General features: G+C 49.1%; 1 protein-coding gene across 4 annotated transcripts in view; it reads right to left on the minus strand.

Moving 5' to 3' along the window:
- Positions 1-446: 446 nt before the first annotated feature.
- The window catches only part of MTUS2 (microtubule associated scaffold protein 2), a 388,969-nt gene continuing 362,123 nt past the window's right edge, over positions 447-27,292 (minus strand). For all 4 annotated transcript variants that reach the window (XM_061434861.1, XM_061434859.1, XM_061434858.1 and 1 more), the window contains 6 exons: positions 19,015-19,120; positions 12,355-12,428; positions 8,677-8,775; positions 7,538-7,657; positions 4,522-4,619; positions 447-3,342 (listed from right to left, as the gene is read on the minus strand). In XM_061434861.1, coding sequence (XP_061290845.1) covers positions 3,129-3,342; positions 4,522-4,619; positions 7,538-7,657; positions 8,677-8,775; positions 12,355-12,428; positions 19,015-19,120 — 711 coding nt within the window. In that variant the 3' untranslated portion in view covers positions 447-3,128. The remainder of the gene's footprint in view (positions 3,343-4,521; positions 4,620-7,537; positions 7,658-8,676; positions 8,776-12,354; positions 12,429-19,014; positions 19,121-27,292) is intronic.

Consider the following 27,292-nt stretch of genomic DNA (forward strand, 5'->3'; position numbering starts at 1 on the left):
ACCATGGCCCCCATGCTAGGAGCCAGTGGCCCCCTGGCCGCTCTGAGAGGAGAACTCTGTGACCACCCAGACACAAAGTGACCAGGCCCATTTAGGGTAGAAAGTCAGGTCAGCATCTGAATTTGAAGTTGACGGTGAGGGGCTTGTACTTGATCTCTTGTGTCCTTTTTCTGACGGTCTCCAGTCCAACCTGGCTACCTGAAGACAAGGAGCAGAGCCACCGAGCCCCCAAAGCTTGGGGGAAGACTGCTGAAAGTCCCAGGCTACAAGCTGGGCGCAGGGACCCTGCTAAACTGGAGCAGAGGGTCTCAAGACTCAGTGATGACCAGCTGACCCTGGCGTGCACACAGAGGGAACCTGGCCTTCGGGCCTCCCAGTCCACTCCTGACCTCCTGAAGCCTGAGGGGGGCCAGGCCAATGGTCACATCAAGTGCATATCACAGAAGGTCCCTCAAGTTCATTTTAATATGCTTCAAACACAAATAATGCAACACAGAAACCGCAGGGGCCAAAAAAGGAACGAGTGACCCCCTTCAGATGGTCACCAAGTATGCTGGCTCCACGGCCTGTCCGCGCTCCGACACCCAGCCGGAACCTCACAGGGCGTGTGGTGGGCTGGGGGTGAGCAGGGCACCAACAGCATCCCACACGCCAAGGAGAGGTTGGTGAGGTTGGGTGGGTTTGCTCGAGACAGGTGGGGAGGCTGTAGCATTTCTCTGTGGAAACAGCTCCAGCCTGGGAGGTGGACACCAGAGAAACAGAGGTCCAAGTCCTAACAGTGTTGGGAGTCGGGGAGAGAGAGGTGAAGTGGGGGAGGCGCTGCTGCCCCTAGAGTTTGGGGATAGGAGCCATACATGATGGGCGTCCATGACAAGGAAAGGAAGCCAGGGCATTGTGGGAATTAGCTCAGGTACCCAAGGTCAGGGATGGTTAGAGCCACGCTCTAGTCACCTAGTGGGGGATTACTTGGTTCTAACACCACTACAACTGTGACTGCAACAGGCTAACACACCAGACCACATTCTAACGTAACACTGACATCTGTATTGCTGTGTGACTGCATTTAGCAGGTGCCATTATGGAAGCAGTTCCTAGTTCGGAGGGCTGAGCTACTGTGTCTGCAGGTGGTGCCTGCTAAAAGAATACATATTCGTGTATTTTAGTCAACGTGGCATCATCTACTCTAACGGGATGCCCAACTCAACATCACAGCATCATGCAGACCCACTAAACGGAAAAAGAAATGTTTCTTCACTGGGTATCTCCTGTCTATGTCCCCAGGATGGGCAAAAACCTGGAGGTTTGCTAGAAATGAGATGTATGGGAGGCCAGGAAGCCCAAGCTTGACTCATGCAAGGAACACAGACCAGGTCTGTCTTCATGCTGGCCACATATGCCACGAGCAGGCAGGGGCTCTGGGCCAGGGGACCCTTTCTTGAGCCGTTTCTTTCCTGCTCTGTGACTCTGGCCCCACAAAGCGTATCTACATAAGTCTGCCTATCTCGGGTTTGCTCAGAATCAGTCTTGTGCTCAGGACCACTTTGAGGGGCCTTGGGGAGAAAAGTACAGAGTCTTCGTCACGAACAGTAAAGACGTCATTATCACCACTGTATTAATGGCTGAAACTACTTTGTGTGTTATGCTTCTAATGGTCCACAGCACTACAGGAATCTCTTCCCCATTCTAATCCATTTAGGAGACAAATGCCAGTCCAGAAGCCTATGACCACTGGCTGGCTGTTTCCTGGGGCTCCTCTCTTTGGAAGAACCTCCTGAGCCAAAGATGAGACCTCTCTTAGCTGTGGTATAGCTTGACCATCCAGCAGAAAAAGACACCTGGGTTTCTGGGAGGTCATGCAATGATCTAGCACAACCAGGAACTGATCCCCCCAGGACAAAAGAACTGGTTTTCTGGAAGCCCCTGCTAGAACCCCTGAGCTGCTCAATGTACAAGAATGAGGTTGGGTTACAGAACCTAACTGAAGTGGGGCGGGGCAATGAAATAGGGCTGAGGGTCGTATTTTGGTAGGTTGACCATTTACAGCATCACATCAAACAGGATGCCAGAGGACGCTCTTCTCTACGCTTAGTCAGAATACAGCCTCTATCAGCAATTTTCCTTCTTGAGGATGGAGCGTGAATAGTCTTGGCAAACTCCAAGGCCATTCTCACCCTCATTCTCTAAGGTCATGTGCTTCCATATTTTCCCAAGGATGCAATAGCCGAATGATGGATTCCAAGATGCCATTTAGGAAAAAAGCAAAAACTTGTGTTTACAAGACTATAGGCGATCCACTGGTCTTGAGTTAACATCTGCAAAACTGCTCATCCCCCTCAGGGTTTCTCACTGCTGCCCCTTATCCACTCAGGACAGGAATGTCGATAATTAAAATCTGTGGATGGAGTAATAGTGACCTCACGTCATGTTGACTAAGAAGCTGATTGTTTCAAAGGTAGTTACCGACGAATGGCTGGTGTTTGTGTTAAACAGAGTACCACATGGTGGTAGGTCGAAAGGCGCTTCTTCTCTGTATCTTTTTTTTTTTTTCCTTTTTCTATTTTGGGTAGAAATATTCCTGGGAAGGTAGATAGAAATGCATTTTCATTTCCCAATAATTCTTAGGCACGAGTTAGAAAACTGCTGACCGTCACCAAAATACGTCAGCACTTCATGTTATAAAAAATGCAATTCAGAACCGCTGCATGTGTATATACGTGTATCTAAATATACACACATACCGGTGCAGTACACAAGGATTATTCAATGGAGAGTCAAAACTGAGCTGTTTGTTAACTAACCTGAAATTCTGCAGTGAAAGTTCATTGCTCAAGGACAACTGGCATTTCCTTCTTTTGGCTCTGACTATGGCCAAACGTTTGCACATGAGACACTACCGTTTACACGTTCCTAAGTGCCCGTCCCGGGACAGTCCTACACACGAGGGTTAGAAGAGGGCTCGGCCTGGGATGCGGCTATGCAGCGACTGGGCATGCGCGCATGGGAGGCCGCGACGTAGCGACTGGGCATGCGCGCGGGGCCAGGCGGGCCGGCCCGTGGCGGTCACCACTCCCCGCGGGTGGGAGCCCTCGTGGACCGGGCGCCGCAGCTCGGCCCGCAGCGTGGTGGCGTCATCTGGGCGTCATGCTGACTCTGGCGGGAGAGGAGGGCCCGGAGGAGGAGCTGCGATACACAGGGGATGTGGGGGACAGTTTAATGGGGCTGGTCGGGTCCCCGGTTTGGAGCTTCCATAGCAGCTCTTCATTGGTTCGGCTCAGTCTCTTTTTCTCCTGCGTTTCTTTCTCCACGTATTCCTGGAGGTTAGCGTTCTCCTCCGACAGCTGTCTGCACGGGGGTTGGGGGTGTGGTGGGAACAAGCAACAGTCAGAATAGCAATGGCAGAGCAAGACACTGAGCCTGAGGTCGGCCAGGCCCAGGGGCGCACAGGGAACGGGGTGGGTGGTGGGTTCCTGTGGACCTCAGGGACCAAGACCCCAGGGGTTGAAACATGATCGCCACCTGTCCCACCCACACAATCCTCTCCCAGAGTCTCTCTGCCAACACCTGATTTCGCCCACAGTCCCTCTGCCCTGAGTCAGGGGAGGCGCTGGTGGCCAGTGGACAGAGCAGAAGCTGCAGGCATGAAAGAAGAGGCAAGAGGGGCTTGGTGTGGGGGGTGCTGAGCGACGGACATAAGAGGCGATGACGATAAGGACAGCCCCGGGGAATCGGTGGTGCCATCAGCCTCCGCAGCCTGCCCTCGCCCTGGGCCTCCCTGGCAGCAGTCAGCTCGCGCTGTGACCTTCTGGGCAGTGCATCTGGTCGCCTGCTGGAGCTGGAGCCCTGGAGGACGGGGCCAGAGCGGTCCCTCCTCCAGTGTTCGGCATCCAGCCTGGGGCCCGGCCCTAACAGATGCTCCATGGATGTTTGCAGCTGATGGATGCCAAGTAGAAAGGAACCCGATGTGTTTTGTGCCTCTGTCCTCACTGCAGCCGGGTTGCTGCTCCTCCCTTCCAGAAGTCGGAGCCTCGGAGCAGGTTAGGAGCACGGAGATGAAAGCGGCTGCACGGCCGGGTCCCTCCCTCCTGCCCTCCGGCGGGGAAGCTCCCCTCTGCCATTGGCCGAGCGCCAGGGCAGCAGTCGAGGGCCCCACTGCTGGAGCCCAGGGTCGGCTGGCTCACATGGCTGTTTTCTTTAGCCTGGAACTCCCAGCTGGCAGCCCTTCCAAAACCTCCTCCACCATCCCCACCGCTCCTGCCCCCGCCCCTGCCAGTTGTGCCACACGCTTTAGCCCACCCCACTCCTTTCCACCAAAGAGGGTGCTCCGTGGAGCCAGGGCATCGGCTGGGTGCTCAGAGCAGTGTGTTCTACGCTTTCCTCCACGTGGGGAGCGCGGAGAGCCTGCGTGGGAAAGCCTTGGGGCTCGGAGGAGCGAGGACAAAAGCAGAGCCCTCCAAGGTCAGGAACAAAGCTATTCTATCTGGGACACGCGCTTCCGAGGCTCCATCACCCAGGCCCACCTACCTTGTGACCACGGTGTTCTGGTCGATCCTGGCCTTGAGGTCTTCATTCTGCTGCTGGAGAACTTGGATCTTCTCTTCCAGGATAATGTTCTTTTCTGCCTATAAAAGATGCAGTGTCAAGAGCTCTGCAGCCAGGCCCTGGGGGAGATGACAGACCAGTGCCCTTGGCTTCTGGGTTTTGGAGGATTATCTAAAACAGTGTTTTTCAAACTGCAGTTTGCAATGCATCAGCTATAAAACCAGGCTAGAGGGATGTGACCAGCATTGCTTTTTTAAACAAAAGAACAGAATAAAAAACACCAGAGTGCACTCTAAAAGTACTGTTTTATATATATATATATATATATATAGATATAGATATAGATATAGATATAGATATAGATATATATCTTTCTTATATATATGTAGGTATATAATATGTCTGTGTGTATATATTGGTATATATTATGAATTATGGGGCTTCCCAGGCAGTGCTAGTGGTAAAGAACCTGCCTGCAATGTAGGAGACCCAGGTTCAATCCCTGGGTCTGGAAGATCTCCTGGAGAAGGAAATGGCAAGCCATTCCAGTATTCTTGCCTGGAGAAACCCATGGACAGAGGAGCCTGGTGGGCTACACAGTCCATGGGGTCGCAAATACTTGAACACAACTGAAGCAACTTAGCATGCATGCATTTCCTGGGAACAAAGATGAGGCGGGCGTGGGAGCCTTGCTGAAGAGCTGGCTAGAGCCCAGTCCTTCCACTCTGATGCCTCGGCCCGATGCACGGAGGGGTGGTGGTTTTCCTTAACCACCCTACGCGGGAGTTCTTCACAGTCTTTTCAAAAAAGAATTTCTCAGTTCATCTTAGAATGGAGCTCGACTTCAGCTAGGTCTCAGGCCATGGGGACACACGGACAGAGAGCGGGCATTAAGTCTCAAAGGAATAACCACCATGGAGGAGGATGTTATTTTCTGTTCGTGTGCAAAGCTGGGCTTGAGCTGCACGTTCCTGGCTGCCCAGAGCCTCAGGAGGGAAAGTGTCCATATTACTGCTATTTTCATCCCTCCATTAATTCAGAATGTCGTGCTGTGCATACAGGTACTGCCAGAGGTGCCAGTGCAGGGCGGAGGACCCGATAGGGAGAACCAGGGGACCCACCAGCCAAACTGGACCCTGGGGGGTGCTCATGGCTCATCTCTGACAATGGCAGGGGCATGGAGACACTCACTATGAGAAGTGTATTCTACACAGGAATCCAATATAGGCACACACATAAATTGTGTATATGTAATTCACTATGCATGTGTGTGCTAGGTTGCTTCAGTTGTGTCCAAACTCTTTGCGAACCTATGAACCACAGCCTGCCAGGCTCCTCTATCCATGGAATTCCCCAGGGAAGAATACTGGAGTGGGTTGCCATTTAATTCTCCAGGGGATCTTTCCCGATCCAGGGGATGTTATGTGGGTGTCCTGTATTGCAGGCAGACTCTTTACCATCTGAGCCACCAAGGAAGCCCTCCTAGGAAATGGGAAGTGATTCAATCAATTCTCCCTGCCCCCACCCCTGCCTGGAAAGGTTTCTGGAATGAACTCTTGCATGCCCACAGAGTGCCTAGAGCAGGGCTAAAAATAGCCTGATAAACCCAGAGGCTGCTGGTTGACCAGATAAGGATGCAGACAGTCCAGCCTGGAGGAGGAGGGCTGCAGGGCTGAGAGGGGCAGGGCTCTGTCTACTTCAGCTGGCCCCACTGGCCTTCAAGCTAAGCTGCTGGAAGGTCCCAGGACGCCAGCATCACCCAGGATGCTGTAATGGGCACTCACAGCCCCATCTGCTCCCATCCTAACGGATAAGCATCTGTGCAGCTAGAGATGCCCAGAGAAGGATGGTGCTAGATCAGGAGAGCAGACATGATGACTGAATGCAACAGGTGGTCTGGGACCAGCTCCTGGTTTGGATAAACCAGCTGCCAGGACATTTCCGAGACATGCAGAGAACTTTAAAAGCTAAGAGGAGATGATCACTTACTGAGATGGTGAGTTGAAGATGTGCTAACTGAAAAGAAGCAGGATGCAAAATCTGTGTGTGTGTGCGTGTGTGCGTGCGCATGTGCCTGTGTGCGTGCATGCATGTGTGTGTGTGTGCACGTGCTGTTTATTGGGGTGTGTACACTTGTATGGAGGAAAGCCTTCAGAAAGTGTTAACAGTGGTAGAAATATGGCATTTTAATTTCCTTATTTTTATCTTATAATTACCTATAATGCACATATTTTCCTTCTATAGTATCAAAAATTTAAAAATAATGATAAGAAAAAAAATGACTCTATATGAGTCCCTTGGGCCAACCTTCCCATCAAGATAGTATCTCTTTGGAGGCAGGCCTCCCTGCTGCTAACTTTGGACTACTATCTCAGTTGCAACACTTGTACCCACAGGGTCTGGCAGTGAACTCTGAGCGCTCTATTCCCCGAAAGGCACGCCCTTTGCTAGTTCTCTGGGAGCCAGAACCCGGTGGAAGCCGAGGCCTGGAGTTCTGGCTCATGGTTCCTGCCTGGGCTGGGCCACTAACTGGCTCTGGATGAGACAAGACCTTTTCCTAAGCCTCCATCTCTGCATCTGTAAAAGGAGACTCTTGACAATGGAATCCCACTCAGTGGATTGCTGTCGGAATTATTGAACAGACACAAAGTGTCTGCACAGTGCCTGGTGCCCATCAGCGATGCCCCCCGGATGCAGGCTCACTGCACGTCCTCCCCTGGGAGGGGAGAAGTTAGCAGTTCACAGTGATGGATGGCGATGCAGACAGGGACTCAGATGCGCTCTAGACTTGTACAAACGAGGCCACGTCTGAGATTCCTGAACTCCTGGCTCCCAAAACAAGGCCTGGAGCCTCATCTGTGATCTTTTCTGCTCAGGTGCAAGCAATGGACAGGTAAGGGCTGGGTGTTCCCTCAAACACTGTTAATCCTTTCACCCACAAGGGCAGCGGGAATATCACGCCAGTTATGGGGGCCTCCCAGGGTTACAGGCAACTCACCAGCTTTTCCAGCTCAAGAATCTTCTTTTCCTGCTGATGTATCTGTTGATTCTTCATCTCCAACACCTGTTTCAGACTCTTCATGTCTTCTTCCAAGTGCTGATAAGGAGCCAAGGCAATCTGCAGGGGCAGAGAGTAAGGAGCTGTTTCCCAGGCACCCCGGCAAAGCCCAGCATTCACCAGTGTTGTGAACTCAGTGAAATCTAGTCTCTGTTAACAAGCTTAACAAGAGCAAAGGGGCAGGTGGGCGAGAATGCTCACAGTCCTCCCTGATAAAGATGCCCAGGAGTTTCCACTGGGAGTGAGACTAAAAATCCAGCTTCATGGGGAGCAGAAGAGGGGAGGCCATCAGTCCCTGAAATGTCAGATACTGGGGTGGCTGGATATTACCAGCCCAGCCCCCCAAGGGAACTTAGTGGGCAAAAACACTAAATTCAACATTGGCCTTTAACATTCGCCCAGGCTACTTGGTTCAACACACAGGCAAAGATTGGTACAGGTCCCTACCTGTGCCCATGGTCAGCCCCGCCCGCTCCACACCCTGCGTAGGAAATGAGCAAAGTAGTTTAAAAAGGCATTGTGGAAAAAGAACTGTTGGAGTAAGTCTGCCAGATGTGACAAATAAAATGACAGGATGTTCAATTAAGTCTGAATGTAACATAAACAACTTTTTTGTACTGTAGGAGACGTATTTAAAAAGCTCATTTATCTCACATTTCACTGGGTGTCATGGATTTCACCTGGCAACCCTACATAGAGGGAAGGCATTTTGCCAGGGTTTCTGGAAAAAGAAACCTTCAACCTTCAGCAATGCCTCCCTGTGGAGTTGGGGTTGGGAAGGAATGAGATGTTGGGGTGGGGGTAAGGGTGAGGCAGAGGCATTTCCAGGTCCAGCTTGTCCCAGGGGCTCATGGACAGTGGCTGGGGAGCCCTGTGAAATGCAGCAAGAATAACACTCAGATGGAGAACCCACAGCTGTCCTGACTCAGGACAGGTGCCTATGGATGTATGTTTAAAATCCTGGCAGGCCCCGACCGCTGTCGCTCTGGAGTCAGATCAGCACAGGGGCTCTGTCTTTGGGGTGATGCTGGGGGAGCACCAGGCTTGCAGGGTGCTAGGAGGCTGAGAGCTCATGGTACCTCCAGCTGCTCCTCCGTGTTTTTCCTCAGAGCCTCCTCGAAGCGCCGGGCTCGGTCCCGCAAAGACTGGCTCTGGAAGGTCAGCGTGTCCACTTGGTCCTGCAGGTAACGCATGAGACATCTAGCTCGATCCTCACAGACACAGCCCCTGGGAGGCACCCCCTGCCCGGGTTGCTCCTCACGGGGCAGTGAGGTCAGGGGGGCCCCACTGGGTCCCACAAAAAGGGCATCACATGCCAGGGGGAGAGGCTCCCAAGTGCCCACTGTCTCCCCACCTTGGTGCCTTGTCCAGAATGGACCACAAGACACTGACAGGTGAATGTTGCTGCCGCACAGAAAGTGTGGGGGGCGGGGGGTGCCCAAAGCAGGTGACCTGACTCTGAGACGGGAATGCCGTCTCGCTTCTGCCCCAACAAGAAGCCTGCAGCAAGGGGGGCATTTAGTAATTCAATAACCAACCTCACAGAGGCAAACCATCAGCAGAGAGGTGTCTAGTCTGGCCTCTAGCTGCAACCCCCGGCCCAGACTTCAAGAAGGACAATTAATCCATCTCAAAGAAGAACTCTCTGTATTAAGTTCAAGCCAGAAGCTGTCAAACTGACCCTGACTCCTTGCTCTGCCCGAGCCCCGAGCACACCCCGCCCCCCCCCTCCGCCCCCGCCAACCCCACTAAACACGGTGACAACAGGTCCTGAAGGATTCTGCCTCCTATGTCATTACTATGGTACCATAATGATGATGATACATGTGACATTGCCTGGAACTATTATAAAGAAGTAGCTGTTGCCTAGTGCTCTATACACCTTACACATGATGAAATGTATTTATTTTTAAGGCATGACCAGAAAAATTTTAAACATAAAATACCATCTCTGCCCATCTGGGCCACTACCCCTCTTCAGTGTGCATTGGGTACCTGCATTATGCATTAATTGGATCCCCTTGGAAGACACAGGGATGCCTGCTCACCAGACCAAAAAAAAAAAAAAAAGTACATTTTCCAGGTGCCAGCAAGGTAACTCCTTAGGAGATAAGATTCCTTTCTCAATCCTTTAAGGTGTCATAGTGACCTGCTGCTCACCCTGTTGGACCATGCACACTGACAATGTGTTACTTTGATGCTATGCTATGCTATGCTAAGTCACTTCAGTCGTGTCCGACTCTGTGCGACCCCAGAGACAGCCACCAGGCTCCACCGTCCCTGGGATTCTCCAGGCAAGAACACTGGAGTGGGTTGCCATTTCCTTCTCCAATGCATGAAAGTGAAAAGTGAAAGTGAAGTCTCTCAGTCGTGTCTGACTCTTAGCGACCCCATGGACTGCAGCCTACCAGGCTCCTCCATCCATGGGATTTTCCAGGCAAGAGTACTGGAGTGGGGTGCCATTGCCTTCTCCGACTTTGATGCTAGATCTTTTATTTCAAAAATTTATACAACTGTGCATTGACCTATAACAGGTGGGACAATCTCAGGGATTTTTGTCTTTGTTTAAATAAAAAAAAAATTTAGATACAATTTTGAAAGATTACTTTCCATTTTACAATTATTAAAAAATATTGGCTATCCTCCCCATGTTGTACAATACATCCTTGAGACTGTCTTATACTCTGTCTCCCTGCCTCCATGTGGCCTGTCCCCACCACTGCTAACCACTAACTTGTTCTTTATACCTAAGACTCTGTTTCTTTTTTTTTTGGTGATATTCACTAATTTGTTGTATTTTTTAGATTCCACATCTAAGTGATATCATACAGTATTTGTCCTCCTCTGCCTGACTTATTTCACTTTTAGCATAACACCCTTCAAGTTCATCCATGTTGCTGCAAATGGCAAAATTCATTCCTTTTCAGGGCTGAATAGTATTCCATTGTATATGACTGTATTCCACATGAAGATTGTCTCCTGGGTTCTCATCCTCAGGTTGGCTTGAATAAAATTATCCATTTCTTTCTTAGATTGACTATTGATTAGTTTTCTTTGTTGACACATATTTATTTCCCTTAAGCTGCTCATATCTTGACGAAGGAACTGGTATTATCCCCATTTTACAGATGAGTAAACTAATGTTTACAGCTTATGTAACTGTCCATGATTTAAAATCTATTAAGAGGAGATACAGTGGGATTTAAGCCCCAAACTCAAATCTTTTAACTCAAACCTGTTTCTCTAGTAGCCATTAGCCCAAGGAAATTGGTTTAAGCAGCTGCACCCACCTGGTACCTGAAAGTCTCCAGCTCAAATGGGTTCTGCCGGTGAGTCACCACTAAAATGTGCACGGTTCATGACTGTGTGACGTGGCAAAGTGAAGACTCACTGATGAAACAAAACTCTTTCTTTTGGTTTTGGACTATTGTGGGGTTTTGATACATTACAGTACTGCTGTTACATTCCTGGTTTGTGTTCCTTAGGGTAATGTATCTGGGTGGTGTGGAATGGCTTCCCAAGTGGCGCTAGTGGTAAAGAACCCACCTGCTAATGCAGGAGATGTAAGAGACGCAGGTTAGATCCCTGGGTGGGGAAGATCCCCTGGAGGGGCACAAGGCAACCCACTCCAGTATTCTTGCCTGGAGAATCCCGTGGATAGAGGAGTCTGGCAGGCTACAGTTCATGGGGTCACAAAGAGTCAGACACAACTGAAATGACTTAGCACAGTGTGGAACGTAGGGTACACAAAGAAGGCAGTTTGGGGTAAACCTGCCAAGGATAAGCCACATGAGGGGTATGGGGGCATATGCAGGCCCACTGATGGATCGATGGATCGGGGGTGGGCATGCAGCAAGCAGCTGCATTTAAAATTTTTTGCAAAGTCCACTCAATAGTGTGACACTCCATAATCCTAGATTTTCTGCTTGGCAGGGCAGACACTGTGTAAGAAACACTGCCTGGGGAAAGTGAGCCATCCAAAAAGCAAAATTCCCGCCTTTCTGTTTGAGTTATGGTCTTTGCCTTCCAAACCTCCAAATGTGAGTGTCCCTAATATTTCAAAGGTAATCTTTCTAGGACTGGGACACCCACAGCTGCCAACGGAGGCAGGGCCACCAACCTCCCCCTGGCTTCTCCGACAGCCCTTCCCTAGGCCTGGGGACAGTCAACAGCTTTTCACAGAAGAAGTTGGCCAGGGGGTGGGGGGTGGGGGTGGGCATCTCTGGCAGGCCGGACGGAGAGGCAGGCAAGTGATCTGAGAGGCCTGTCAGTCTCCCCTCAAGGCCAGAAGGAAGCCAGGTAACACCCCTGGCACCTGAGACCCATGCTTTGTGTAGGTTGGAAGTGGGATGCCCCAAAGCAAGAAGCTTTTGTCTCCAGGGTATCGAAGTTGCTTTAACAATGCCCAGAGCATCTGCTGTGTCTTCTACCCTGCATGACTCTTCTTACTCCATTCCTCCTGCCTAGAATACTCTGCCCCCAATCCTCCCCCTCCCCTAAACATGGCTCTGACCATAGCACATGGGGAGCAGTCTGTGGCACCAACGGTATTATCCATTCTGTGCAAGGATGAGCTCTGAGCAGACAGAAAACTCCTTAAGGGCAGGGAGTTAGATCTTATTTATCCCCCATATTCCACTGCTTAGTGCAGGATCCAGTACACAGCAGGTGCCACATAAATGCCTGCAGACAGGAAGAACTGTCAGGAAGAGATGTCTGCTGCCATTGCCTGAAAGTCAGAGTTAGGAAATACTAACCTGTAATGACAGCCGCAGCTTTTCAAAGTTTTCTTCCAATTCTTTCTTTTCGAGCTCGTGGGTCGATATCAGTTCTGCAGAGGAGACATCAAATTGTTAAGCTGATCTTTCTCTGGAAAAGGGGTCAAACAAGATTCTTTTGCCAGAGGAAGACTGGTGACAGAAGTGACTAGCGGACACCAGTATATAGCAGACTTAAGCCAAAAGAGATCTCTCCGTTAGTTTGAAATTGCATGTGATGTTGTTTAGGAGAGAGTGAGAGAGGATAGGAGGGAAAAAGAAGAAAGAGTGAGAGGAAGAGGAAAGAAAGGAAGGAGGGAAGCAAGCAGAGCCGCCTACACACACACTCCCTTTACATGCAGCTCGACCACCACCCTAGCCGAATCAGCTTCTCCATTCACAACACTCATTGATTTTCCAACTCTTCCCGATGGTAAAACCACTGACTGATTAACGCTGAATCTCCACTTTCTTCCCTCCCAGGATCACTTTTCAGGTTGAAGGAGGGAGTCCTCCAAGGACAGCAGCGTGTGGCTTGCTGCAGAATGGACAGGTGAATGGGACCAGTGCGGTGCTTGCAAGGTCCCCTTGGTGGCTTCTGGACCACACTCTGGAAACCACAGATTGCTAGGGTTTGCTTGAGCAGAGAGTCAACGTTGAGACATTCAGGCAGAATGAAGGACTCACTGGATGGAATCCTCTTGGAGTGTTTGGAACAATTTTATTCTGTGAAAAGTGACATTCCAGTAATAATTTGCAAGTTAGGCAGAAGAGATGTTATGTGAGAATTATTAAGCAAATGGATTCTATTTTTCTCCAGATGGGAATGGTCTTATTAGCTGGATGAAGCCCGTCTCATTCTAGCTACAGAAGCAATTTGTTTTCCAGTTATAACTGGAGGGAAGAAAGGTCTCATTAATCAGCCTGTATCATATGCTTTAGCACAGGAGAGTACTGGAGACCAATAATAATCTTCCTGGCTGGCATGAGCTGCAATTAGGAAAAATTCTGTGGTTCCCGTTGACCTAGGTCTTTTAACTAATGATGGTGAAGCTCTCTAAGAAATCCAGTTGTTACAGCTGAAGTTTACATTTGGAGGGAAAAAAGAAAAATTTATGATTAGTTCATTGCCATAAAACCATGTGGCCTTCTGGTCTACGTGCCTCTGTCTAAATGATTACTGTTAATAGCCACTGAGTGCATCAACCATAATAATGAATATTTTCATTACCGTTACATATGCCTGCATTGTCTGCACATTATATATAATTCAAAGTCCCTGGATGTGGTGTCTAGGTGAGACTTCATTAATCAGAAAAATCTACCAGGTCTGTTTACATGAAATCCACAAACAAAAGGCAACGCTCAATGTAACATTTCCATTCCTGTCCCCTCTTCTGGGACCATTTTCCTACAGCACGGTGATGGGCTTTAGGCCATTTTCAGGAGATCCCAGTACCTCACCAGCAAATTAAAGTCAGCATCTATCCTGGAGACAGCATAACCATGGCAACTATCTATGTACCCATGATGTACTTCATTATTCCGAGGTCATGGCACTCCGTCCCATACTTAACACGATGCTCTAAGTGATTCTCAGATTTTTCTACATATTAGAATCACCTGGGCAGCTTTAAAAAAAACCCTGATGTCTGGGCCTCATCCCCAGAGCAATCGAACTGGAATGTCTGTAATGGGATCTACACATCAGTACTTAAAAAAAAAAAAAAACAAAAAAAAAACCAGGCGGTTCCAGTGTTCATCCAAGGATGGGAACTGGTACTCTAAGCATGAGATGTGCTCTCAGGACACAGGTAATACATTAAATTGGTTCTCAGGAAATTCCTCTCCTGTCCTCTCCTTGCCTCCAGCTTGGACTCTTCAATGCATCAAGAGTCCCCAGAGGTGGTGGGGCTAGAGCTTGAGGAGGCAACCACATGAGCACTGACTGCTAACACAGTGTGGCTCAGTATTGACAAAGAACATTTTAAAAATGATTTTAAAACTCTGATACTCTGATTCGTAAAACGTATTAAGCTTCACCATCAGTCCTTCCAATGAATATTGAGGACTGATTTCCTTTAGGATGGACTAGTTGGATCTCCTTGCAGTCCAAGGGACTCTCAAGAGTCTTCTCCAACACCACAGTTCAAAAGCATCAATTCTTCAGTGCTCAGCTTTCTTCACAGTCCAACTCTCACATCCATACATGACCACAGGAAAAACCATAGCCTTGACTAGACGGACCTTTGTTGGCAAAGTAATGTCTCTGCTTTTTAATATGCTGTTTAGGTTGGTCATAACTTTTCTTCCAAGAAGCAAGCATCTTTAATTTTTTTTTAATTAATTAATTAATTTTAATTGGAGGCTAATTACTTTACAATATTGTAGTGGGTTTTGCCATACATTGACATGAATCAGCTATGGGTGTACATGTGTTCCCCATCCTGACTCCCGCTCCCATTTGGCCACCTGATGTGAAGAACTGACTCATTTGAAAAGACCCTGATGCTGGGAAAGATTGAAGGAGGGAGGAGAAGGGGACGACAGAGGATGAGATGGCTGGATGGCATCACTGACTCAATGGACATGAGTTTGAGTGAACTCCGGGAGCTGGTGATGGACAGGGAGGCCTGGCGTGCTACAGTCCATGGGGTCGCAGAGTTGGACATGACTGAGCAACTGAACTGATATATTAAGAGAATTTGTCCTTTGCTGTATAGATGCAGAAAATATTTTCTAATTGTAGTTTGCCTTTTGAAGTTGTTTATATTTTTATAACAATTTTTATTTAGTTGAATGTATCAGCCTTTTTATTACTATATTTTGGTTTTATATTGCTAACAGAGGCCTTTGCAACTACAAAAATTACACATTAAAAAATTCTGGCATTAAAAAATGTATTAATCTATTCTTACATTAATTATTTTCCATCTAATTTAGCAACCAGCTGACTGGAGAGAGAAAAAAAGGAGAGGGAAAATTGAAAAAAAAAATTACAGATAGTAATGTATATGCTTACTATCTGTAGTAATGTAAAACACTTTCTAACACCATAGACAAAAATAAACTCAAAATGGATTAAAGATCTAAACAAAAGACCAGAAACTATAAAACTCCTAGAGGAGAACATAGACAAAACACTCTCCGACATAAATCACAGCAGGATCCTCTATGACCCACCTCCCAGAATACTGGAAATAAAAGCAAAAATAAACAAATGGGACCTAATTAAAATTAAAAGCTTCTGCACAACAAAGGAAACTATAAGCAAGGTGAAAAGACAGCCTTCAGAATGGGAGAAAATAATAGCAAATGAAGAAATTGACAAAAAATTAATCTCAAAAATAAACAAGAAACTCCTGCAGCTCAATTCCAGAAAAATAAATGACCCAATCAAAAAATGGGCCAAAGAACTAAATAGACATTTCTCCAAAGAAGACATACAGATGGCTAACAAATGCATGAAAAGATGCTCAACATCACTCATCAGAGAAATGCAAATCAAAACCACAATGAGGTACCATTTCACGCCAGTCAGAATGGCTACAATCCAAAAGTCTACAAGCAATAAATGCTGGAGAGGGTGTGGAGAAAAGGGAACCCTCTTACACTGTTGGTGGGAATGCAAACTAGTACAGCCACTATGGAGAACAGTGTGGAGATTCCTTAAAAAACTGGAAATAGAACTGCCTTATGATCCAGCAATCCCACTGCTGGGCATACACACTGAGGAAACCAGAAGGGAAAGAGACACATGTACCCCAATGTTCATCACAGCACTGTTTATAATAGCCAGGACATGGAAGCAACCTAGATGTCCATCAGCAGATGAATGGATAAGAAAGCAGTGGTACGTATACACAATGGCGTATTACTCAGCCATTAAAAAGAATACATTTGAATCAGTTCTAATGAGGTGGATGAAACTGGAGCCTATTATACAGAGTGAAGTAAGCCAGAAAGAAAAACACCAATACAGTATACTAATGCATATATATGGAATTTAGAAAGATGGTAATGATAACCCTGTATGCAAGACAGCAAAAGAGACACAGATGTACAGAAGAGTCTTTTGGACTCTGTGGGAGAGGGCAAGGGTGGGATGATTTGGGAGAATGGCATTGAAAATGTATAATATCATAAATGAGACAAATCACCAGTCCAGGTTCGATGCAGGATACCGGAAGCTCAGGGCTGGTGCACTGGAATGACCCAGAGGGATGGTATGGGGAGAGAGGTGGGAGGGGGGTTCAGGATTGGGAACACGTGTCCCCCTGTGGCAGATTCATGTTGATGTATGGCAAAACCAATACAATATTGTAAAGTAATTAGCCTCCAATTAAAATAAATAAATTTATATTAAAAAATGCACTACTACAGATAGTAATGTTTTCATTCCAATTCCAAAGAAAGGCAATGCCAAAGAATGCTCAAACTACTGCACAACTGCACTCATCTCACACGCTAGTAAAGTAATGCTCACAATTCTCCAAGCCAGGCTTCAGCGATACGTGAACCGTGAACTTCCAAATGTTCAAGCTGGTTTTAGAAAAGCCAGAGGAACCAGAGATTAAATTGCCAACATCCACTGGATCATTGAAAAAGCAAGAGAGTTCCAGAAAAACATCTATTTCTGCTTTATTGACTATGCCAAAGCCTTTGACTGCGTGGATCACAATAAACTGTGGAAAATTCTGAAAGAGAGGGGATAACCAGACCACCTGACCTGCCTCTTGAGAAACCTATATGCAGGTCAGGAAGCAACAGTTAGAACTGGACATGGAACAACCGACTGGTTCCAAATAGGAAAAGGAGTACGTCAAGGCTGTATATTGTCACCCTGCTTATTTAACTTCTATGCAGAGTACATCATGAGAAAGGCTGGGCTGGAAGAAGCACAAGATGGAATCAAGATTGCTGGGAGAAATATCAATAACCTTAGATATGCAGATGATACCACCCTTATGGCAGAAAGTGAAGAGGAACTAAAAAGCCCCTTGATGAAAGTGAAAGAGGAGACTGAAAAAGTTGGCTTAAAGCTCAACATTCAGAAAACAAAGATCATGGCATCTGGTCCCATCACTTTATGGGAAATAGATGGGGAAACAGTGGAAACAGCGTTAAACTGTATTTTTCTGGGCTCCAAAATCACTGCAGATGGTGACTGCAGCCATGAAATTAAAAGACGCTTACTCCTTGGAAGGAAAGTTATGACCAACCTAGATAGTATATTCAAAAGCAGAGACATTACTTTGCCAACAAAGGTCCATCTAGTCAAGGCTATGGTTTTTCCAGTGGTCATGTATGGATGTGAGAGTTGGACTGTGAAGAAAGCTGAGCGCCAAGGAATTGATGCTTTTGAACTGTGGTGTTGGAGAAGACTCTTGAGAGTCCCTTGGACTGCAAGGAGATCCAACCAGTCCATTCTGAAGGAGATCAGCCCTGGGATTTCTTTGGAACGACTGATGCTAAAGCTGAAACTCCAGTACTTTGGCCACCTCATGTGAAGAGTTGACTCATTGGAAAAGACCCTGATGCTGGGAGGGATTGGGGGCAGGAGGAGAAGGGGACGACAGAGGATGAGATGGCTGGATGGCATCACCAACTCGATGGACGTGAGTTTGAGTGAACTCCGGGAGTTGGTGATGGACAGGGAGGCCTGGCGTGCTGCGATTCATGGGGTCGCAAAGAGTCAGACACGACTGAGCAACTGAACTGAAATGAACTGAACTGAATGTATACGCATGTGAATGTGTAAAAACCTTCTTTCACAGAGTCAAAAATCTCAGCTCTACTTACTAAACACTGTTACTGTTGTTAATGACCGACTTATTGGGTTGGCCAAAAAAGCTGGTTTGGGTTTTTCTGTGACGTTGTAAGGAAATACCCAAAGGAACTTTCTGGCCAACCCAATAAAATCCTAGGTACCCAAAGACAATTCGAAGTTACAAAAAAAATGTAAAAAAGCAAGATCCCGAGAGTCCACTTCTGCCCATGGTGAATGTGGTCTGAGTGCCCAGTGTAGTCAGCCAGGCCTCATCAGAGGCTGGAGTGGTCCTGACCATTGCAAGGCCACCACACAAGACAAAGCCCAGGATTTCTACACCTACTTGAAAATGGTGGTTCTCAAGCTTGGCCGCCCATTGGAATCACCTTCGGGTTTCCCTGTTGGCGTGGGAGACCTGGGTTTGATCCCTGGGTCGGGATGATCCCCTGGAGAAGGAAATGGCAACCCACTCCAGTACTCTTGCCTGGAGAATCCCATGGAGGGAGGGGCTTGGTAGGCTACAGTCCATGGGGTCGCAGAGTCGGACACGACTGAGCGACTTCACTTACTCGCTCACCTGAGCTTTAACAAGTTGAGGCTGTACCCCAGACCAGCTGCCCCACACCATGGGGTAGGACCATGGCTCCTTGGGGAGTCTAGACTTCAGGGTTGAGAGGATCAGCTTCAGAGGAAATAAGTTACTCAGGCCCTGGATTTTGGTGTTTTCTTAACACAAGAAGCAACACAAAGGACATACTAGGATGAAGAGGAAGGGAGAAAGGATAGAGGAGGGGGAGGTGAAGGGAGGCCCCTTGTGTCTGCAGCGGGAGAAGTGGGTGCACACACCCGGCCCCGCTGGCCACACACACACCCCCCCCAAGGTCAGCTACCTTGGACCTTGTGCTCGTGGTCATCTTGCAGGATCGCGAGGGTGAGCGTGTGGCTGTTCTCCATCTCTAGGAGCGCAGCCTCATGGCTGGCGGTGATGTCCTCCACCTGCAGGAGATCACAGCTCTGGTTACTTGGAGAGCTGGGGCCCGAGGCTGCGACGCCCCACTGCCTGGAGGACAGAGGGGGACTTGAATGAGGGGAAGGGTCCGTGGCTCGGACGTCTAGGGAGGGACACTCTGCTGAGGTGATAGCTGCCCTCTCCAGACTTCACTGAGGCAGAAGACAGGGTCTGGTGGTGACGTGGGAACCCTGGAGCCGGGGGTGGGTGGGTGGGGGAATGTTACGGGGAGGTCACTGCGGCAGGTCTGCTGTTCACGCAGGAGGAAGCAGCTCCCGGCTGGAGGTGGGGGGCCGCCTAAGCCACCTCCTCACTGCCCTGGGCCTCCTCAGGACCATTTTCTCACTCCCGCCTCCATTCCTGCCCCTTCCACCAAGCCCTCCACCAGGTAATAAGGAAGAGAAGAGGGTCCTCCCCCACCAGATGGTCCGTCCTGCCCCCCAGCGGCAGGTGGGAGCTACAGCAGGCAAGGTAGCTGGAGGGAACCAACACGTATCCAGCTGCCTGATCCTCCACTCAACCCTCACAGCAATAAAGTCAATATTTTCATCTCCATTTTCCAGATGAGGAAACTGAGGCTTAGAGAGGTCTGAAGCGTTTTGCCCAAGGGCTAGTAAGTGGCAGAGCCTGAGGCTGCCTGACTCCATGGATGAGGCTCTCAAATGCCCGGCCACTGCCTCCCCTGCAAGACCAGCAACCAGCGCCCAACAGCCTGCTCACCAGCCCCAAGCAAGCGGGTAGATGTGTGCTCACCACCCCTGCTCCTCAGCCATGAACGTGCTCCCCGCCGATGGCGGAGTGGACCTCCCCTGCCCAGGCTGTGGGAGCTGCCCCCGAGAAGCTGCTCTTTCTCTGGCTGAAGATGCATCTCCAGGAACTTAATCCTGGGAAAGCAGCCAGCCCAGGATGCTTTGTTTTCCCCTCCTGACCTCCGCAGCCACCGCCACCGCCCGTCCACCACGCACCTACCACCTTTACTGTTTTTGTTATTTTTGTTGGTGGTGGTGGTTTAGCCCCTCGGTCGTGTCTGACTCTTGCAACCCCGTGGACTATAGCCTGCCAGGCTCCTCTGTCCATGGGATTCTCCAGGCAAGAATATTGGAGTGGGTTGCCATTTCCTTCTCCATTTGTTGTTGGGGTATTATTTTAACTTCAAGTGTATGACTTACAGGAATCATTGCATAAGGTGACCTCTCCCTATGACAGCAAACCAGAACAATGTTTTTCCAAGTTCTCCATTGGTGACCCGTTGTAAAAGCACCATTCTACATTGTTACACACACACACACACACACACACACACACGTACATGGGTGCATGTGTGAAACTAAATTTCATGGATCGGCACTTTCCTTTCCTACCTGCAATAACCTGGCTTTAAAATTTTCATCCTTTGTAACTTTATATTTTTCAAAATGCTAGTTACAAACCACTACGTTCATTTTGTGGTATACTCATGTGTCAGAACCTGGCATTGGAAGGACATGTGCCCAGACCCCGAAGCTGTTGTGGGGGGCAGTTCAGAGCACTGTCCAGCCACTTCTCAGAGGGTTTCATTTCTCAGGGGGTCATTCACAGGCTGATCTTTGATTTGTTAGGAGGAAGAGCTTTTCACAAGAAAGGAAGCCCACTTGTAAAGGGAATGCAAAGGACTATCGTATTTTAAAACAGGACTGGTTCCCATTCTGGACTTGTCATTGCTTGGGGAGGTTTGCCCGGCTTCTCTCTCCTATGGTAATTGAGACCTTCATCCACTAAAACAGATTGGCAAAACCAACAGTGAATCTGACAAGTGATAGGAAATCTGCATTATGACATGAAAATGGACTTGGTATGCGATGATTCACTTTTATTTACTGGTCACTCTTGATTAAATAATATTTTACTTGAGGCTCAGAGCTATGAATCCACTCAGCAGAAAGGCTGATCGCCACAGTATTTAATTGTCCAAATCCTGTTTATATGAAGGTTTTTAATGGATTTGTTGTCCAAAGTCTTTCAGTCTCTTGGAAAAATAAATCACTGGCTTAAAAAAAAAAGGAACTAGCTTTCCTTTATGCTCCACTGATGATGTCCCATAAGCCCAGAGCACGCTGTCCATAAAAAACAAGTGCCCACACATTGTTAGGAGGTGTCTTACTCAGCTCAGTATAAAGAAAAATCTTTCACTGGTGCTTGGAATGATTCTGATTTATTGGGTTCTGACCCAAATTGCTGTGGGTGGCTCCAGAAAAGAGAGATGGATGCCAGGCCTATGTTCCAGAAGAATACCTTGTGTCCTGGTGGTGGGTCTGCCCTGACTGGCGAGGGTGGTGGGTAAACGCATGCCCTTCTGGCTTGCTGGAGGCAGGTCTCTGATTCAGTGGTGATGAAATGCCACACCCAGTATATTAAGGATGATGTAAGGGCATGATCTATCTATTACAGCCTCTCAGAGGGGCTTCTAGGAAGGCAATACTGATTCCCTAATTTCTCCATATGCAACAAGAGGAGAGCCCAGAATGTTCTGAAGGAAACCAGTGAGAGCCGGGGCTTCCCTGGTGGCTCAGATGGTAAAGAATCTGCCTGCAATGTAGGATACCCAGGTTCGATCCCTGGGTCAGGATGATCCCCTGGAGAAGGGCACGGCAAAACCCACTTCAGTATTCTTGCCTGGAGAATTTCATGGACAGAGGAGCATGGCGGGCTACAGCCCATGGGGTCGCAAATAATTGGACATGACTGAGAGACTAACAGTGAGAGCCAGTGAGCCAAAATTAGGGCACCGTGGTCCTTCCTCTTGTGTGATTTGGGTTTCTAGACCTGTGGATGGTTTTTCAAGGCCGTTTCCTCTATGAGGAAGGGGCCGTGCACTCTTGGCCTTCCTCTTTCTGGTCCCAGTTTCAATCCCCATAGCTTCTCCTCCATGGCTCCTGGCTTCTTTCCAGAACATGGAGCAGTAGCCTGTCTGAGTGCTCAGCCTGAGAAGACCTCCAGGTTGGCAGGCATTGGAAAAGGGTCAGATAAGTGGACCCAAGGAACACACAAGGTCCGTTTTTTTTTTTTTTTTTTGCATCATGTTAGTCGCTTAGTCGTGTCCGACTCGTTTGTGAGTCCATGGACTGCAGCCCCGCCAGGCTCCTCTGTCCTTGGAATTTTCCAGGTAAGAATACTGCAGTGGATTGCCATTTCCTCCTCCAGGGCATCTTCCCAACCCAGGGCTCAAATCTGTGTCTCCTGCATTGGCACGCAGATTCTTTACTGCTGAGTCACCTGGGAACACCAAGAAAGAGACAGAAGTGCTGAATCATTACGTGCCACAGCAAACTTATGCTGGGTGAAGCTTCATTTTTTTCCTTTTAGAACCCTGAGGAATTCTCTGCCCAGCCACCCACGCCCAAAATAAATACCCACTGCTGGACCAGCCTCATTCCTCGTCCCGGAGCACAGAGTTCTGAGCTGCCACAGAGAGATCTGTCCCCATGCCCAGCAAGTAGTCCCAGTCATACAGAGAAGCTGCTCCCTGCACCAGGCTGTCTCCGCAGCTGCTTGCTGTTTAGCTGAGTCCTATCAAAGCAAAGGCCTGGGAAGCCACCCTCTTCTCTTAGACGGTCAAAAACAGATCTGTGGGCTTACTTCATCCAGCCACTTGCAAAATGCAATTAGGGGAGGCTTCGCCAATTCACTTAGAGAAGACTTCCATTTAGAATGAAGAAGCATGGCTTTACACATTCTCATTAAAGAAAACCAGATTAAACTCCCATTTGCCCCCGACCCATAACACGTATTCCTATCTGATGAGACAGAGGGGGCCGCCCCTGTCTTTTCTCTCCAGGGCCCTCTAAACAACGCTTTCCAGATACCAAGGCAACTCACTATCCCTCTGACTCCGCCTTCCTGCTACAGCATCTCTGGTACCAACTTGGAGCTGACGGCCAGCCCTGCCCGAGCTCCCTGGCTGACTGTATCCCCTGCCTGGTGGTGCCTTTGCCGCCCGCTGGGTGGGCAGGTGTCCACAGAGGCCCCCATCTTTCCTGTTCGGCCACGTCTCAGCATCCGGAGGCCCCGTGCTGTGACGGGTGGGGCTCTCACACTGGAAGATGGAGGGTCCCTTGGGACCTCATTCTCTTTGATTAGAAAGTGTGGTTTCTGCTGATGGTGACTGCGTGCCTGCTGTGTGGGACGAATCAGAGTCAGGACGCAAGATGACCGCCAAAGCGGCCTCTGTACATGTGATGAAGTGTGAGGATGCTGTGGCCGCCAGTGAGTCTAAAAGGATCATTTCTTTAGGAAATGGCAGAAAGTGTATCCTGGATATGAGACAAAGCAAACGTAAACCCAGAGGATGAACACTTAGGCTCCTCTCAAAAGGTGTCTCTGCTCAAAATGCAGAATCCAGAACATCAGGGGGCCCTGAGCGAGGGGCTTCAGGGCCAGACCAAGAGGTCTTGGAAGCAGGGGTCAAAGGTCACAAGTCAGATCACTAAATACCAGGCTTGGTGCATGAGTACGTTTGGAGCAAAAATGAAAAGCATCTGTGTTTACAGTGAAAACTCTGCCTCGTGTGCTTTGAGATGGGGAAGCTCGGGCAATCTTGCTTCTGTTAATGCACCGTGAGCTCCAGAATGAGCACCAATTTGATGAAACACCTCTATAATCAGACTTTTAAAATAAGAGTCACGCTGTATCTTTAAAGGCATAGGCCAAGCCATGCCCCTGCTTGTGCCCTAACTAGGCTGCAGGGCAAAGAATGAGGCCCAGTTCGTCCCCTGACACCAGACACCTACAGCTCTGGGCCCCGGGGACCCCTACTCGGCGACTCCAATTCCAGGTGCGGACAGAAGGGGTGTTTCATCAGCAGCTCCCCCATGGGATTCCCACGTGTGGCCAGAGACATGGCCTCTGCCTCTTGCGGTGAATGGACAGCTGGATTTTCCTGGGGGGGGGTCCTGTGGTGATATCAGAGGTCAGCCTGCCTTAGCAAGGGAGGACTGGAGTAAAGTCTCAGGAAATCCAGTGTCCGGGGCTCCCCTGGTGGTCCAGGGGTAAGAATCTGCCTGCCGATGCAGGGGACACGGGTTCCATCCCTGATCCAGGGTGATCCCACGTGCCGTGGAGCAACAAAGCCCGTGAGCCACAACTACTGAGCCCACGCCCTGGAGCCCGGGCTCTGCCGCGAGAGAAGCCGCCTCAGTGAGACGCCTGCACGCTGCAGCGGGGACTAGCCCCCGCGCTCGGCAATTAGAGAAGGCCTGCACAAAGCAACAAAGACCCAGCGCCGACAAAAGCAAAATAAGTAAGTTTAAAAAAAACCTCCTAGGTCGGAACAGAAGCAGCCTCCCAGCACGGTCGGGACACTAGGGCACCGGGGAGAGGCTGGGTCAGTGAACTCGAGTTTCAGGGCTCGAGAAGGACAGAGGCGGCAGGAGGTGTGGGCATTGCCGAATTCGACCACCCCAAGGGGAAGACCTGCTCGTGGAGGGTCTGCACACATCACCGAAACCACAGACCTTCCTTCCAGATCCCACTGTGCTCAGGCACCGAGTCCCGTCCTGGACCAAGCACACGGACGTCTCCTCTACCTGGAAATGGTGCGCATTTCGCCTTCTTCCTTGTTGCCACGTGCTCCCTGCCAGAGAAGCTGAAGGCCAGGTAAACAGCCAACATCCGGCTGCAGAAGCAGACTCAAGGGTCTGAATAATTCACAGATTTAAACCATCCATCCCTGGCCTCATCCCCAAACCAATGGGTTTCTAGAGGAAGCGAGTGAAAATCGCTCAGCCGTGTCTGACTCTTTGCAACCACATAAACTATAGCCCCACCAGGCTCTGTCCATGGGATTCTCCAGGCAAGAACACTGGAGTGGGTGGTCATGCCCTCCTCCAGGGGTTTCTAGAGGAAAGGTCTGCTCAAATGCAAAGCATGCAGATGAAACCTCCACCACACAGCTTTCCCGCATCTTCCCAGCTGGAAGCAAACTCTCAGTTCCTGAACAGAGCAGCTGTATCTCCCACCCAGTATTACATTTTCTGGAGCACGTGCTTCAGAAACTCCCCGGATCTATAACCAGAGGCTATGGAGCAAGCAGGTCCACATTTTATAAAGCTTGGCATCTTTTGCAGTAACATGAGGCCTTGTGTATGGAGGGCATTCACAACTATTCTTCGCATAGGTGAATGAATAAATGAATGAACCACTTTAGCTATCATAAAGGATCCAGAAGAACAGAACTCAGAGCCCTCATAAGACAGAGCTCTTTAAAAATATAACTAAGTAGCTCAGGTAACTCACTCTCAAGTGGAAAAGTCAGGGCCTCCAATCTCTCCCAGTATGAAATCTTTAGGTTCCCTGGTGGTTTAGAAGTAAAAAATCTGCCTGCCAATGCAGGAGACCTGGGTTTGATCCCTGGGCTGGGAAAATCCCTTGGAGAAGGGAGAATACCCACTCCAGTATTCTTGCCTAGGAAATCCCATGGACAGAGGAGCCTGATGGGCTACAGTCCATGGGGTTGCAAAGAATCAGACACAACTTAGCAACTAAACAATAACAAAATGAAAATCTTTTAAAGCCTATGGTCTCAGCTTAGAGGTAGGTGAGACCACACCCCCCAGCACGTGCCCAGCTTAGTGAGCTTCTGCCTGGGGTCCCTCGGCTGGTGGACGGGCTCCATTCAGCAGGGGCCCCGGCTCAGTGGTTTCCCGACACATGATACCCCCATGTGAGCCTTCATTCAGAGGCTCCTCTTCCTGCTGGGAGACCCCTTCCTGCCCTTCCTCCCATCTCTTGACATCTTCTCAACCAACCAAAAGTTTGGACCCAAAATCAGTGAATATGGGTATACATATAAAACTGGGCCTGAGTACCCCAGGATATAGGACACAGGACAGCCGATATCTGCCCCAGGACTGACCCGTATCAGGGAGTCAAGAAGCAGGTAAGACTACAGACGGCAGCTGAGCGAATGTCTACTTAGGGCAGATGCTGCAGGTTCCATTTCTAATCTTAGCCTAGCAGGTAACCTTACCTGTAACCTATCTGTTTCTGGCCTCTAAGTACACCACCTTAAAAAGGCAGGTGTGTCTGGTTTCCACAAGCTTCTAAAAGGAAGAGGATGCTGAACAGAAGATGCTGAGATGCTGAATAGAGGAAAGTGTTATCAAATTGGAGACTGCTCTTTCCAACAACAGTACTTATTATTACTCTAATATCTCTCCCCTATGATTGTCAAGCCTCTGGGGACCATCGCTGTCAGGGATACCTACTGGGGATGCAGCCCAAATGTTCATGGCTGTGAAGGGCCACTTGGCATTAGCCTGAGATGTGAAGAGCACTCTTCATGAGTGCAGCTGATCTTAGGGATAGTGAAGCAGACTCCGGGCAACAATACACCAATTAGAAGGTGGGCACTAGGGCATCAGAGCCTTAGGGACTTAGGAAGAAGAGAGAAGGGAGAAGCAGATGAGTTTCATGGAGGCAGAGCGGGCTCACCTCACCCTGGTGCCAATGCAGTAATGGACCCTGCAGCCGGCTATGGGGACAGGCATGCCTGGCTCCCACCCACTTTCACACTGACTGGCTCCCTGGGTATTCTTCCCCAGCTGTTCTAGGATGAATGACCCTCTCTGGGAAGACTGCCAGGCTAAGGTTAATGAGCAGAATCCTTGTTTCATCAGGCAAATACACACTGAAGGCCCACCCTGTGCAGGCAGGCAGTGCCAAGCCAGAGACTCGAGAGTAAATCCAGCAGAAAACCCTAGTTCAGGGCTTGAGGGCACGGACCCTGGGTTCAGACTGGGTCCAACCCTGGCTCTTCCATGAGCATGAATTCTGGCAAGGTATTTAACCTCCGGGTCTCAGTTTTCTCACCTGTAAAATGGGGGTAATAATGGTCCCTCCCTGGTAGGGTCACTATAGGGGTTAAATGAGTTAGTCCAGGAAAAGAGCGGGGAGTAGAGCGCGGCCCACAGCACGTGCTAGATATACGTGTGTCTGTTATTTCCACTGCCCTCATGGGCTATGCAGAAGATCAACAGGGTACAAAGTCAAGTTTATCACACATTAGGTAGTAATAAGTGCCCAGAAAAAACTAAAGCAGGGAGGACAGGAGTGTGTGTGTGGGGGGAAGGAGCTGTAACTCTGGGTGAGGAAAGGCCTCAGTGAGAAAAGGCTACCAGGGAGGG

The sequence above is a fragment of the Bos javanicus genome, chromosome 12 (assembly GCF_032452875.1).
Source record: "Bos javanicus breed banteng chromosome 12, ARS-OSU_banteng_1.0, whole genome shotgun sequence".
Classification (NCBI taxonomy): Eukaryota; Metazoa; Chordata; class Mammalia; order Artiodactyla; family Bovidae; genus Bos; species Bos javanicus.